The 16,715-nt window shown below is 38.1% G+C and overlaps 1 protein-coding gene across 1 annotated transcript in view; it reads right to left on the bottom strand.

Moving 5' to 3' along the window:
- Positions 1 to 16,715, bottom strand: part of LOC145979395 (sucrase-isomaltase, intestinal-like) — a 176,646-nt gene that overhangs the window by 9,544 nt on the left and 150,387 nt on the right. The window contains exons 31-37 of the mRNA XM_083112264.1: positions 11,536 to 11,781; positions 10,009 to 10,125; positions 9,122 to 9,221; positions 8,608 to 8,746; positions 6,312 to 6,445; positions 4,005 to 4,305; positions 2,344 to 2,485 (exon numbers count right to left, since the gene is read on the bottom strand). Coding sequence (XP_082968390.1) covers positions 2,344 to 2,485; positions 4,005 to 4,305; positions 6,312 to 6,445; positions 8,608 to 8,746; positions 9,122 to 9,221; positions 10,009 to 10,125; positions 11,536 to 11,781 — 1,179 coding nt within the window. The remainder of the gene's footprint in view (positions 1 to 2,343; positions 2,486 to 4,004; positions 4,306 to 6,311; positions 6,446 to 8,607; positions 8,747 to 9,121; positions 9,222 to 10,008; positions 10,126 to 11,535; positions 11,782 to 16,715) is intronic.

Genomic DNA, 16,715 nt, shown 5'->3' with positions numbered 1-16,715 from the left:
TTCAAAAATCAATTGTATTATTTAAAGTGTGTGTTGTGTGTGTGTGTGTGTGTAGTATACTATATAATTTGGCCGATCTTCGTGGAGGAGTGGTTAGCGCAGAGTGCTACGACACCAGGGTTCTCGGGTTCGAATCGCGGCCTGGATATGGTTGTTCCTTTTGAGGGCCCCTTCATCAATTTAATCCTATCATTACTCATCACTATCGTCGCAATTAGCCAAAGTGGCAAAAAAGCGACGATAAATAACAAAACAATCAATATTTAAACGTGTGTATCGTGGAGATGCGCAATTTTCGACCTTCCATTATGCAGATCAACACACACACACACCATGTATGGGTCTTGCGTGCGTGCGAAACTGTGCTACTCTCAGTGGCGTACGCAAGGGGGGGTTACCGGGTTTAAACCCCCCCCTTGAGCTCTTGAAATATTATGGAAAATGCTGTAGAAAAAAAATAAAAATGGCTAATTTATCACAGTCAAAGATCTGCGACAGTAATAATAATAATAATAATAATAATAATAATAATTTGGATTATTATTCCCATGCAGCATGAAGAAAAACACAACATTCCAAACACAATCTAAGCGGCCGCAAAGTTCAATTTTGCAATTTTCTTTTGCAAAAAGTCGCGCAGTGACTCTTGCGAGAATTGTGAAAATTCCTTGCTTCGTCCTTATTGCAAACGTTCTTCCCGGTACTGATTTCACATCCCCTTGTGAACTCTCAAGTGATGCTGAGTCTACATCCACATCATTAAATAATGTCGAAGAAGTCTTTTGTGAATCACCTAGAAGGGATAAATGTGTTGGAATGTCTATAAACTTACTTTACAACGATAACATAGACTCAGTGGAATTTAGCAACATGTATTCTCGCGCTTCATCTTCACCCTGGGTGAGTTCCATAGGTAAAGGTAATGTAAATTCCCCCGTGTATATAGCACCGTGCCATGAAGTCACACATAGTGGTGTGGTGGGCCCCAAAGATTCTTGATCTCGAACTATTTTGCAGGTGATGTGATCAGCACCATGCTCCGGCAGCCTTCATCCCCCAAGGTTGCTCTCAGATACCCATAGGCTGGGTGCGGAGACAAGGCTGGATAAATTCCAACCAATTCCGGGAATCGAACCCGGATATCCCACGAAGTTGTCAGACTAGACCAGCGCGGCTCCTTGAATGAGTTTCATATTTCGATTATTTCAATAAATTTAATATATTTGCTTGTTTTTATGGATTTTCTTCACACTTAAAATGTCTCACTTATCATATACAAATAACCGTTGACTAGACAATTATTTTACAACAAAAGAATTGTAATTTTGTTCTATTTCTTTCATAAATAGCAGCTGCATTAGTAGTAATTAAACAAATTAATTAATTATAAGAATTATTAATTAATTTATTATTATTATTATTAATTAATTAAAGTATAATAAAACAATGGTAATGTGAATTTGTAGAAAGTTTTCGAGATAACACCCCCCTTGATGAAATCCTGCGTACGCTACTGGCTACTCTTTACACAAGTTGAAATGTATCCTGGTGTTTAAGCAATTCTTTTGGCTGTACAGAAAATAAAGATAGAAAATTACTGTACTTCTAGGAGGTATGACCATATGCAAGGTCTTTAAGTGTAAAAGAGAGAAATGATTAGTTAGTTTGCCACCAGATGGCTTTGAAAGGGGCGTGACTATGAAATACCGGAGGTTGGAGGAAAGCGAGCCTCGTGTGTTAGCTGAGGTTAAAGCACGTTAAGTTGAGTTCTTTTGAGTGTTAAATGGACATACTCGGAATGGAACAAAGTCCAGGGGGTAGCTGTTTTTGTAGTGGTTTATTATTTTAAGTTATTTTATGTAGTGTATTTAGTTGGGATATTTTAGTTACAGCACAGCACACTTTGTTCTATTCTGAGATAGGTCTTTTGGGGGAGAAAATTAATATTAAAATTGGATACTAAATTGAAATAACTATAATCCCCTTTTGGTTAAATGAAGTGTTAGGAAGCCTCAGTTATTTAAAGATTTAATTGTATAATTTAATTTTTTCTTGAATTTAGATTGGGGTTTATATTCTTATTATTATCATTTATGTAGTTTCAAGCCCTTCAGACATGTTGTTTAATAAACCTCATTACTATCAAGCCTTTTATGTATAATTCCTCTAAACCTACAATTTTGCTGTTTAAGCCTTCCACTGCCCTTTTTAATGAATATTTCTGCTTGGTTATTGTACCGGCTTTAGTTGTAAGCCTTGTGTCCTACATTAAAGGACAATATTTCTTGTGTAAATAATTCTAAAGGACGTTCAATAAGAAGCTGGTCATACACGCTTACTTACCGTGTAGTAATCGTACCACACTCCTTCGGGCAAGAGGATCTCCACTGTGGTCGCCCCTTCGTACACCACGGGGGATACCATGACGGCTGGTCCCCACATGAACTGCTCGTCGACATCCAACACGTCACGGTCAGTGGGGAATCTATCAAGATATGCATACCATTAGCTTACTTCAGCAACGCCGGTTCTACAGGATGGCTCATATTGTATCTACAAATATCATTTGACAACCCTGTAGGAACGCATGCTCAGAATTTCCAAGGTTTAAGCAGATACTAGTCTGGCAGTTAGTCTGCCAGTGAACGTTGGCCGGTTCAGACAAGATTCGTGGCAGTGGATGCGTTCATCCGAACGGGTTCAATTCAATTCATCCATAAAGAAATGAAAAGTATTCATTTTAAAAAATACCATAATTCTTAACACTTAGTCTAAAAAAGTTAAATGGAAAAACAATATTGTTATGGTTAACATAAATGTACGGCACAAATGATTGAAGCAGTTTCAAATGCTATTTATTACCATAATATTGTATGCAATTTGTTCGAATATGCTGTTAGAAATCAAACATCTCAAATAGTTTCATTTCCGGTTGCAGGTGTTGTACGTTTTGACCTCCAGCCGCTAGAGGTCAGCATTAGTTGAGATGGCAATTTATATCCAAATTGTTTACAGAGAAAAATTTATTGAATATAATTTAAAATTGTTTATTAATAATAAATAAATACTAACACTTAAACTATAACTATTAAAATTGTACCTTTGGCTACAATAACACAGCCCTGCATTTCTGGAAAGAAAATCGGATGATTTCAAATCAATAGGTGATTCTGTAAGTATTTTGAATGCTGATCACGCATTTGACATCCATTTTCCCCATTACGTCAAGATTTTTCACAATCTCACAATCAAAATTCTCATATTCGTCATTCCATTACGCCTATTACAGAACGCAATAAAATACATTTCAACAAAGGAAATTTCGGTTATTTACAAGCCAATAGATGATTGTGGAAGTGTTTTGAATGCTAATGACGGATGTAACATACATTTATTCCAGTCGTGTCAGGGTATGATTAAGTTGAATCAACACACCATATTATAACATTGAGTTTTAGACATTTTGTGAAGACAATTTTTATGAGAGATTTCGAAAATGGAACTTATGTAATCAAAGATTGCAATTTTTGTGTCAATTTGTCTGTGAAGATAGGAGATGGATTAAATGCTTACTATTATTTGTGATATCTAGTTCAAAATTGGAGAATTTGTATTCTAGAAAACCAATATTTTACCACCATGAAAACAGAGTCATCTATTGAGGAAATGATAAAACTACACATTTTATTGTGAAATTAAGGCAGTTAATATACTTCTGTTTTCTGAAAAACTAGACGTGATGTGTAAAAATGGATTTTATTTTTGGAATCAGCATGCCGAAATTATTCTGAGAGAACAGTCATCTGCGAGTCATTCAAACCCATGCAGGATAATTTGTACTCCCCCATTATTTCGTTACATACGTTGATGTATACTGAGAGCAGTTAAATTAACTTGTGAATAATAATGTCTTAATATCAACTACAATTAATTCCATTGGAATATAATATGTTGCACTATTCTTAAGGTTTGGAAGACTTTGAAAAAAACTATGTTAGGCTTACTCGTGAACCACTGGTCTGAAGACAGTAGCGCCTCTGGTGTGAGCATCGAACAACAGGTTGTAAAGGTATGGCAGCATCCGGTAGCGTACTCCGAATGCAATCCTACTGGAGGCTCCAACGGTGTCTGGCCAAACGCAAGGGTCCTGGTCTGGAGCCTCTCTGGAGTTGTGGTTCCTGGAGAACGGGTAGAACGCCCCAAGCTCCATCCACCGCTGGCAGAGTTCTTCTGTTGTGTCTTCGAAGAATCCACAGATGTCAGCACCGACGTATGGCAAGCCAAAGAGATTGAAGTTCATAACGGCTGAAACAAAACAGAGCTCGAATAACTAACAAAAAGAGGCATTTTCTTTTTATTCAAAATACTTATTTGTTGTTACTATATATTCAGATGCAATAAGTTTCATTACATCACCAACGAACCACTTCGATAACCATTGAAGACCAATTTTGACAAATAAAATGCAATTGCATTTTAACGTTCGAACAATAATAAAATAGAGATTACTAACATCATTTCCTGATTTCAAACATTAAGTACACAAAAAGTTTGTGAAACGCACGGCCGTGAAAATAGGCGGCTGGGCAGATTTGCGCTGTTGCCACATATGCGAAGAGCAAAGCGAGAGCGGGAGAAAAGTTGCTGCTTCCCGCGCACTGTGTGGCAACGTCAACCGGGCTGCGTTGCCTAGTTGGAACGTCAAACCGACCTCTCCCCGGTTACTTTTGTGTCATCCCTGACATTTCGAGCAAATACCATCAGTTTGTATCACATGGATTACAAAGACCAAGTCTACAACGAAATCTTTCATTCTCTTAAACCTCCGAACACGCGGGGTTGTGCTCCGACGTGGCAACAGCGCGAACTTCTGCCACCCGCCTAATTTACTAGTCGTGCGTTTAGGTAGACACATATGTTGTTGTTTTGTTTCTTTGGAAATGGCACGAAAATTCAAAAAAGTATTGTTATGTTAGGCAGAGAATGTGATTTCGAAAGTTTGTAGTTTTATTCATGAAGTTCAACATGTTTGAATTGTTGTTTTAAGTCCACTTTATGCACATATAGGCTAATCGGGACTGGACCTACAGTTTAAAGTGGGGTCCAAACCACTGTTCAATGCGTCTACACCGGGTATCGAACCCGGGATCTATTGAATACAAGGCGACGACGCACCTCCACCACGTACAAAGTCCCGATCGTTTATATTAAGAGATCGTAGATAGGCTATGTGAAGCCTGATATTCGAAGTTATTTGGCTGCGAGAGGTGTATCGTAAGAGGGGGTATAGCTTTGAAAAGCTACGTCTATACTTAACCAAGCAAGGGGGCTAGTCCCGTGAAATAAGAACTACACTCACGATTAACTTTAAACACTACAATTGACTGGTCTGGCAAGGGTGTGAGAAAATGAAAGACAAGGATAGAGGAACGTTCGTTACCTGTAGATCTGGAAGTGACGATCGACTCGCTGGTTGGTTGATGAAACTCTGATGACCTCTCCTGAAATAAAACTCCTTTCCGATATTGTACTACTCCTCGCTGTAACTCCTTTTGTAACGTTCGGTAACAACTATTCACGCCATAACTTTCTTAGTTCAACAACTTGTAGAATTCCGAGGCACTAACTGTGCACGCGATAGATTTCAGATACCGACTGGGGGCGAGAAATATTCTCTCAAGCTATTTAAACGAAATTCGAACTTCGGCCGTTGAGAGACCGCGTCTCTCAATAACGGTGCTTTCAGCGTCAAGCTGTGTTTGCAGTATCTTTCCTGCGATTTCGGAAGAATTCGTATCAGCGGTTTTTTACATCCGCTGAAGATCGCAGGTGTCATTTGCTTGAAAGAAGCTCTTTCCAGCTTCTTTCATACTCGGGCCCTTTTTATGAAATGATTAGGCTATCGGACTATGGTGCCCGGGGTCCCGGATTCGAGTCATGCCTTGGGCATGATACGCTACTACGCCATCGGGGCGGTTCCTAACTTCTACATGTGCACGATTTGTTGCACGGAAAGCTTTAACGATACTCAGTTTCTCTTCAAGTTTTAAAGACAACATCTCTAGATTCGGGCTTAGATGTTCGTCGGTACTTAAATTACACGTTTCCATATTAATTGACTGGGAGGGAAGGCCCAACATCATGGCCTTCACGTTCTCCCGATATTACACTTCTGTGATCGAAACCGAATCACCCACGTCGCAATATTTTTATCTTCTCGCATACAAGGTGGGTTCAAGGTTGGAAGAGAACATTTCTAGGCAGTTTACCGTTACAGTCACAAGTGTTCAATTAAGAGATAACATACTCACCCACAATAGTTTGCCTCAGATGTTCCCACGTTGACGCCACGTCACCAGTCCAGTGGGTTGTCCACTTTCCACTTCCAACGTACGTTGAGCGGGCCAGGACCATTCCCCGTTTCCCAGTAGCCTCCCTGACACCACTGAAATGAACCAGCAGAGTGCAGTAATTATTGATATGCCCTCGTATATGGATATTGTTGTGGATATGTTCGAGAAAATAATTGATTTATTATCTGAAAGTGCTCTATGCTAGTAAAGAAGTTGTAGTGCGTAAGCTGCTTAGTGGGTACAGCAAGTAATACATGAGCATCACCCACTTCCCCCCATGGTTTATTGATTATACAGGGCGTCCACAAATGATTGAAGCGGTTTCAAATGCTATTTGTTACTATAATATTGTATGTAATTTGTTCGAATATGATGTTAGAAAGCAAATATCTCAAAAAGTTTTCATTTCCTGTTGCAGGTATTGTACGTTTTCACCTCCTCACGCTAGAGTGCAGCATTAGTTGAGATGGCAACGAATAGCGAGAAAGCATACGTTGTCCTCGAATTTCGTGCAAGTCGCTCAGTGACAACGGTTCAACGACGATTTAGAACAAAGTTCAGTAATGATCCGCCCAGTGCAAACTCCATACGGCGATGGTATGAACAGTTTACAACTACAGAAGGAAAAAGAGTGTGAGATAAAGAGTCCAACCACATTCTAGATGGAAGTAAATATTTTTAGAATTTTAGGTGAAAGTACAGTTGACAAGGGAAAGCCACCTGCTAGAATGTTCAGAACAACTTTCTAATAGTCTGAAGGGGAGTAATGTTTGTTTATATATCGTCCTGTTTTGTACCTTGTTACATTTGTACTTTGTGCAGAGTCTGAAGAAGACCTTGCTAGAAGGTTGAAACGTTACGTTTAGTTTATGTTTTATAATAAAATAAATTACTGCCTTGGTCAGCATATTGAGTTTTCATATCATGGAAACAAGGCTTAATGGTGTTATAACGTACAGTAACATCATGAAACAGCTCCAATCATTTATAGACACCCTGTATATAAGGACCTCGATTTTTCTGTGCTACTTTATTTATCATTCTGTGCTCTTCCCTCAAACCTCGCGTTTTTATTTTAGCACACTTTTCTTCTAAATATACGTAAAATTATACCTTCATTGGGCTTTTAAGCTAGTATTGTAAATTGTAGGTGACATGATAGTTTCATACGTTGGAAACTATTTATGAGTAAGTATGTATCAGTATTCCTCACGCAACAAATTCCGATGACATGGATCCGGCGTAACAGTTGGTGACCTTTCGATCCCCGCCAAAATCGCGCCAATTAACTTGGTAATGCAAAACGTTTCTCGCGAGACAAATACCGATGTTACGGCTCCCATTTGACGGTTTGTGCGCACTCGATCTTCCACCAGAACCTCGCCACATTGATCGCTAATGAAAAACGTTCCCATAGAAAATGAAAAATCGTGAGAAATATTCATTTACGTGTGGTTTCATGCAGTTGGCGAAACCATAGTATTGTTTCGGATTTTTTGTGTATTATTTTGTGAGCCTAACACATGACAATATTGAATTTTCGCCATTTTTTCATTTTTTAAGCACACAATGTAATGAAATTCGCGAAAATGCTACAATTCTCAATTTATACTAAATTTGCGTTATTTCACGATTTCTAATTACATTGAAAGCGGAACATAAATTAAGAGTGTTTGAAAATAAAATCCTTAGAAAAGTATTTGGACCTAAAAGGGATGAGGAGACAGGTGAGTGGAGAAGGTTACATAATTTAGAACTACATAATTTGTTTTCATGTCCAGATATTATTAGAATAATTAAATCAAGAAGACTAAGGTGGGCAGGCCATGTGGCACGAATGAGAGAGGAAAGAAGAGTTTACAGGATTCTTGTTGGGAAGCCTGATGGTAAGAGATCTGTAGGAAGGCCAAGACGAAGATTGAGAGATATCGTTGAGATGGACCTCGGTAGGGATGGTAAGAGTAGATAGATCTTACTGAGGATGGAAGGTCTGTGTTGCTGCAGCCTAAAACCTTCGGGTTTAAGAAGGCTAGAGAGTTAGTTAGTCGCGATTTCGAATGGACCAAAAATGTATTCATAACAATTATTAGTGCACATACATAAACACTTTTTTTGCAGCAATTAATATTTTTCGGTGTTATTTGCGAGAAATCAAGGTGTGTGTATAAGGTAAATACGCGCATATTTACAACGAATTGCTGATGAAGATAATCTATATCGTAATTAATTATCATGTAAATGCATCTATACTTACGTCATAGTTGGCTCAGATTCGCTCCAGCCGTACAGGCTGTGGACATCGTAGTGGCGGTACTCCCCTTCATTCCCCTGCTGGGCCACCATGCAGAGAGTTTTCTCGGCCAGTTGCCCCACTGTCCCCACCACGGCTGCGCCTGGAAACAACAGAACTTTAGTGAGAAGTGTAAAGTGATTTCATCTAATTGGAATAACCCCAAAAGTTATGTTGAGCATTAGTATTCACAGATATGAACCTTGACAGCGAGCGATTTGTTATTTTTTAGAGTCACTGTTAAAACCATATAAACACATTCAGATTTGAATTATATAAGCTCGTTCATGATATTTGTACCGAAAGTGTACTAATTAAATACCTACATTATTAACCAATTTGCTATAACCATAATAATAATATTATCAGTTATTATTATTATTATTACACGTATTCTGCACTTGGTAGGAATGTAGTATTAGATATGTACCTGGGCAAAAAAATTGTGTATATAAGTAAATTATTAGAACAAACTTACGTGGTACGTATGGTGGATTGTCGTAGCCATTTACAGAACAGACAAGATCAGTTGGTATTGTTCCCTCGTTGGTGCCAAAATTGGAAGGTTCATTCATGTCCTAGAAGGAAATAGAGGGAAAGTGGCACTTTAATTTATTGAAATCTGCACTTATTGTACAATCACGGACGGTTGTAACAAAATCATTGGCTTTTCCAATGGGATCATTACAACCCAGAAGTATCCGTGACTGTACATCAGTTGCTAACATTTTATCAAGCAGAAAGTATCGTTCTTTTGTATTCTCTGAACGTTCACAATATATCTTAGCTTCCTCAGAAGCTTGGATCAGAATGAAAAACTACAAGGAAATACAATTTTTCGTCCATTTCAAGGACAAAGTCAATAAATAAAGACCATGCCTAAACCAAATTATGTGTAGGGTATATTATTCATAAATTTGTAATTCTAAAGATAGCAAAAGTAATTGATTATTTCCATATTTATAAGTATCTGTCCATTACATTCTCTGTCTATCATAGACATTGTTGCTTTTAGGAACATTTTTTTTACTTCTGAAATCTATATAGATATGTTGTTTTTCCGTATTCTAAAAGTTAATTAGATGAAATTCATGAAGACTCAAAAGAATTAAGTGAATCGAAACCGGAACTTTCGTTGGGGAGACAATTTCATATTTGAGTTTGTGATAATAACAATAGAATGTTAATATTGCACTTTTCTTGCACAATATTAGCTAATTTGTTATTAAAAAAACTGTCCAAATGGCGTTCTTAAAATTATAATAATTATAATGTTAAAATGTGTATCGTAAAGAAATATTCAACCTGATAGTAATACCGATATTTATGCTCTCTAAATTTAAAAGAAATACTTTGGATACTTACAATCCATAGTCCAGAAAATGGAACCACATTTTGGAAGTTTGTGATTTCATTGATCCAAAATTCCCTCGCTGAAGTCTTGAAAAAATCGGGGAAAGCCACATTTTCCTCTGGCCAAACCTATTAGCAGAAACATAAGTTATAAAAGATTAGTTTACTGTTAGTAGAAATCTAACTTGTTATAAACGTTCCTTTCTTCTTAAAGTAATGTAAACTAATTATAAATACAACTTAAAATAATAACGTATGATTATAGTCTTAGAAATTAGTAATGGAATCAACATATTGAAAATTTCATTTTTTTTTTTTTGTAGGTCGAAATAAGAGAATATATCAAAGAAAAGTTTTCCAAAACAATATGACCATCTGAGTTTTTGTGCCACAAGGGCAGGGCCAATAATGTACTGACAGTGCTGACCGCAGAGGGGGTAGATGGGTGTGGCTCAACTATAGAAAAAATCGAATTTGGAAATATATAGCACTGGCCACTAGATAGGAAACTATGAGCACTCGCTCTCTTTATGGCCATATTGTCCCTAACATAGCTACGTCACTGTGTACGCATAATTAACAGGTTATATCCTGGAGGAATTAGGCGGTAGAAAGGGTGATCACCCAGCCGAAGCATGAAACACTGAGATATGGCATCATTTAGCATAAGAATAATCGAAACGTGCTTCACGTCCAAGTTACACGAACACCCTCTGAGACTACAACTAACAATATATTGTTCATTAAGTGTAGTCAATTATTGATTTCAAATTTATGTTGCTCAGTTTAGGACTAAAATTAAGAGCGTGTCCTCCCTTGAAGTCTAAAATTAAGTGATTCTCCCCATGTATTGAAGTCTGAAATTACGTGATTCTCTAGATATGAGCCCTCCTTTGAAATCTAAATTAAGTTATTCTCTAGATATGTGCCCTCCTATGAAGTCTAAAATTACGTGATTCTCCCTCGATGTGTGCCCTCCAAGTCTAAAATTACGTGATTCTCTAGATATGTGCCCTCCTTTGAAGTCTAAAATTAAGTGATTCGCTCTCGAAATGTGCCCTCCAAGTCTAAAATTAAGTTATTCTCTCCCGATGTGTACCCTCCGTTGAAGTCTAAAGTTGGCCGATTCCGCTCGTGTGTGCCCCCTTCAAGTCTAAAGTTAAGTGGTTCTCTTGGAGTGTGACTGCTCTTGAAGTCTAAAAAAAGACATCAATTAAAACATTCCTAACACGGTCATTTTATGTTACATTTTTACCTCTTGGGTTAACCTTGATCATGGTTTCAACATGCAACATCTGCTTTATTGGTGCTGAACTCTGGTAATCAATTGTTCTTTTCAAATTGGCTTTTATAAAGTAGATTACGGCTCCGTGTAAGGCTAATATTAAGTGATTCTGCACAGAGGCAGTCATGAAGACATCTAACCCATCAATGTAACAACAAAACGTGTTATCCGCTTGGTAATGATAGAATTGTCGTTAATCCGCCACCACCATACTGCAGTAAAACGTTAATTAAGCAGTTTTAACTTATACGCACCCTTCCAAACATTATCTCTCCACCCTCTTCTTCAGGGAAGCGAATGAATACGTCACCAGCCAGTCCGTTTTGTATTGGTGGATAGTCAGTGGTCCTGTTCGGGATGCCAGGGTCTACAATGAGAACGAATCTTAGACCTTCTTCCTTGGACTGAGTAGCGTATTCTGGTAGGCCTCCAAAGTTCACTTCGTCCAATGAGAAGTCTGCCTGCGCAATCATGTAGTCGCTGTCGACGTACTGGATATCCTGCAAGAAATAAATCACTTTTTTAATATGAAAAGTCAGGGGAAACGTGGCAAATCCAATATTATCGATTTACTGTTGTCCATGTCACTTTGTATGATGTACCTGTACAGTTAAAAAAAATCGGTTTAATCCTGAGAACTTGTATAGTTTAATAGTGGTATACATAACAATAGAGATTCTTGACAGTTTGAATTCGTTTTCTTGTAAAAACAGGGAAATGTGACTTCACAGGTTTTCCCACTGGACTTCATATTACTTTTTAATATCTTGTATAAGTTTAAATTTTATTGTAACTACAAATAAGTTCATACGTATCTACCTAGCATGTCTCAAAGGCATTTTTTTAAAAAAAAATTGAAATAAAGAGTGGCGTCAACTGCAATATATATCTGAGACAAGACTGACGTAAGGCCGACGTCCGTAGTGTAGTGGTTAACACAGCGCACTACGACGCCAAGGTTGCCAGGTTTGAATCCAGGTCTGCGCATGGGTGTTCTTTGCAAGTGTTCCTAAATCAGTTTCATCATATCTTCACTCATCCTCACCTTCACGATTAGCCAAAATTTGAAGAAAAGCGAAGTATAATGAACAAAATCAATCAATCAGAACTGACGTACAACGTCTTGCATGTGTGAACTGTGGCCATAAATTCTGACGTTGTTTTCTGATTTCAGGTGGGAGAAGTAGCCGTTTGGAATGGACACCTCGGTCTACAGACCTCAACCTCATTGACTTTCCATGGAGAATTTCATGTATGCTCTGAAAATCCCCTATCTGATTAATCTCCAGTAGGCGGTACCCACTGAAACGGATGCTTTCGACCCTCATGTTTCGATGAGAATTCAAGGAAACGTGTTGAAAATTTTGAGGAAGTGTGTTGAGACTGGTCGTGGATTTGTGGTACACGTTTTGCATTGAGGACGTGTGCAGTTCATCAGTTCTTCCACTGAAAGTAAGCCCACTTTATGCACTAAGGCTAATCGGGACTGAACCTATAGTTAAAGTAGGATTCGAACCACTGTGCCTCCTGGGGACTCCCAAATTGCGTAGTGGTTAACGTCGTCGTCGTGTAATCAAGGGGGCCCAGGTTCGATACCCGATGGAGGCACATGTCCCACTTTAAACTGTAGGTCCAGTCCCGATTAGCCTATCTGTGCATATAGTGGACTTATAATAGAAACTCAAACACTATGTACCTCCATCTTGAATCGAATCCGGGATCCTTAGCACTAGGCCCAGTTCTCCAATTACTGTATGAACACCCTCTAAATCTGCTCCTCTTCAGGAATAGGGGAGGGAGGAGGGGTAGTACTTTGCCCTTAAAGCCGGAGCCCATGACAAGGCCGGGGTTCGATACCCGGTGGAGATACATAGTGGTTCGGATCCCACTTTAAACTGTAGGTCCAGTCCCGATTAGCCTTACTGTGCACAAAGTGGACTTAAAACATCAACTCAATCAATCAAACCCATGACAAGGATAATTTATTTTATGTCGGTACTACAAAGTATCATCGGCGTATCTGTGGGGGTTGGTTGGGGGTTACAAGAAGGATTGTTAAAGATCAAAGAACCCATAAATTCTAATGGGTTCTATTGGGTTCTGCTGCAGGGTTGGAATCTTTTTTCTCGCACAATTTAAATTCGATACAAGTTGCGTATTGTTTCTTTGAAATAATGTTCCTAGACCGAATTTAAATTGATCCGGAAAAAAGGTTCCAAGATCGAATTGCAATACTTATACAAGGTGGTTATAATTAAAGTGACGGTGTTCAGAGTGGTATAGCACGGGCTGTAATGAGAGTAGCAGTCTGAAACTTCGTAGATATGCTAATGAAGCAATGCGCTCGCGAATTATGCAAAAAAAAAAAAAAAAAAAGTTCCAATTCTCGCCACCAGGGTAAAAAATGGCGCTGTAAGCAGTCAAAACTTGGTATAGTTACAGGAAAAACACTATAAATCGCAGAAAACAATACTCTTTGTAATAAAATATCGCTACAATTTCACTATTCGAATTACATGAACATTACTAAAGGAAAAAGCAACAAGCGTCACCAACAACAACCAGGGAGCTCACACAATGGTTAGGCAATTTCACCGACTTTGACGTCAGAGTTATGGAAATTTCCACGTTTTGACTGCTTACAGAGCCGTTTGTTACCCTGGTGGCGAGAATTGGAACTATTTTTTTTTTTTTTTTTTTTTTTGCATAATTCGCGAGCGCATTGCTTCATTAGCATATCTACGAAGTTTCAGACTGCTACTCTCATTACAGCCCGTGCTGTACCACTCTGAACACCGTCACTTTAATTATAACCACCTGGTACATAAAATAGGGTACTTATCCGATAAGGTCCGAAATACCTCTCACTCGTTTATTTCCTTAATTTTAGCATTGGTACTTACCTATTCTGAATTGCGGAAGATTCTTTAAGGTTTAGTTATGCCTTTTTCCATAAAATAGTGTCAACTTTTCATATTACGAGTCATTATTTGTCTTTCTTGTTATGCTTGTGTAACAGACAATATGGCGTGCACTCGTCATGGATCATCGCGCGTCGTGCTTGTGTTTTGTCGATTTGGATTGGGTATGCAGTGTTTCAACCTTCTTCACCGAAAGATACCTACTTTCATGTTCATTATGTTATCACAAACCATTGACGGATACCCCCAAAAACCATTCAAGTAGTATAGTTTATGCTACGGACAGGACCACTTACAAGTGTAGAAAAGGCGAGGCTATTTGATTGAACAATCAGATTTGCTTATACTTAAAACAAAGCCAAGAGAGGCCTATACCCCAATTTTTCAGGTGTGATATGCTCTGATTTTTAAGAAATTCTGAATTTCTAGTGTAGAAAAGGCGAGGGCTCAACAGATAGATTTACCCATACTTAAGACAATGCCAAGAGGGGCCTATACCCCAATTCTTCCAGTGTGATATGCTCTTAATTTTAAGAATTTTGAATTCTAGTGTAGAAAGGGTGAAAGCCTCTCAGACAGATTTGCTTATACTTAAAATTATGCCAAGTTCCCATATGATCTTATTGCTTATAGTGTGTTTTTCTGTCAAAATCCCAGGAATTGAATTTTAGTGCCATGTATATTAATATAAAGCTTATAGTCACTGGGTTCTGAGGCCCAGTGGAGTGTGGTGCATAGCCCCATGGTTTTTATTGCCTTGCAATCAGGAGGCCTCTGGGTTTGAGTCCTGATAAAATGTGAAGCCTCTCCTGATGGCAAAATGTTAATATTGTTGCTTTGTAAGCAAAAGGCTCGGGTTTGAGTCCTGATAAAATATTTAAGATTGAAAACATGTGGCAAAATAATATGTCCACAAGTGAGATTTTGAGAATAGTTGATATACAACTCCCCGATCTGAAAACCTGGTAAAAAGTGTTTTACAATAATATATTGTACAAAAAACTGAATTTTCTTATTTTCTCATGTTTTATAACCACCTCCTCAATACAATAGGAGAAGAGCGGGTAAGCATAGTTAATTGTTTGCGTGCTTTGCCGGCACGCAAGAGACACGCTAGAAGGGGAACATTAATGATTTTTCTGTATGATTCACTGAAGGGGGCATTAATCTTTCAGCACGACAGGGGAAAAAGTGTAACAAATTCCTAGTCATGCAAGACAACATGTAAAAGTGTAACAAAGATCATTGAGATAAAGATACATATTTTCACACAGTGGCAATGAACTGTACCCCCCTCGTGCTGAAAGCAATTCTATTCTGATAATATGAGCCTAGGCAAAGACTTAGAAAATATTACGGCAGTTCAAAATCCAATTTTGTCTGCATAAGGGTCTCAGAACCCAGTAAAATGTGGGCATATTCCATTTGGAGACGTGTTAATATTGTGGCATTGTAATCAGAGGCTTTGGGTTCGAGTCCTGATATAAGATTGAAATATATGCAACTGCTCACACATAAGATATTCACTGCTAGCTGATAAACAGTTGAGGTTTGTATGTTGTACATCAGCAAAACTATCACCAAAACCTAGTTACTGCTGTTGTTTGGGTATAAAAGCACCAGCTCAGCCATTAACTGCTGAACCCAACTGATATTTTTATTAAGTATAAAGTTTGGAATTGAAGCCCAGAAAATCTTATATAATAAACAACAAGAAAAAATGCCAAAACAAAAATATTGCAATCGGTGTAATAAAAATATATCTAGTTCTCATTGGGCTAGGCATTGCCGTATTTGTAACTCTAGGAAATGCAGAAAGGCCAAGAAAATATGTCCAAGATGCCATAAAATATTAAGCAAGGCATATTACAAATGGCATAAGTGTAATTCTTATGTACAGTCATCAGCATTGCCCCCGCAGCCATCTACTTCTGGTCTGAAAAGAAAACACGAAGCACCTGTTAATGCTTCACCTGCAAAGCAGCCACGCTATGCACCCATACATAGCAGTTTTAATGCCCAACTTAGGGATTACCGGTTTGTATCAGAGCCAAGATGCGGCATTGAGAATTTCTTGAACAGTATAAATCCTAATCTTCAGGCAATTCTTAATGCACAAAATGGCTCTTATAAGCTCTCCCTCAAATTGTTTGTACAATATAAGAAACCAGACGGTACAAAATTTACACACCCCCACGTAACAGAAACTGTACCTGTATATTCAAATTCAAATTCAGATACAATAATAAACAACTTGATAAATCAATTGAACATCAAACACTCTGAATTTGCAGCAAAAGAGTCCGGATGGAGCCTATGCGGTTCATCACACAAGTTATATGTTCATATTTCTGAATTCAGCCCATTACAAGGATCTACATATTTGCCATTACCTGCCAATATCAAAAACAAAAGAGCCGTGGTCAATATAAAAAATGCCGACCAGAAATGCTTTTTGTGGTGTATATTAGCTGCTTTGTATCCAGTTTCAAGCCATCCTGAGAGAATAACTT

This window comes from Lepisma saccharinum, chromosome 26, assembly GCF_977018435.1.
Source record: "Lepisma saccharinum chromosome 26, izLepSacc3.1, whole genome shotgun sequence".
Taxonomy (NCBI): domain Eukaryota; kingdom Metazoa; phylum Arthropoda; class Insecta; order Zygentoma; family Lepismatidae; genus Lepisma; species Lepisma saccharinum.
Note: the sequence above shows the minus strand (reverse complement) of the source record. Positions and strands in the feature narration are given on the sequence as shown.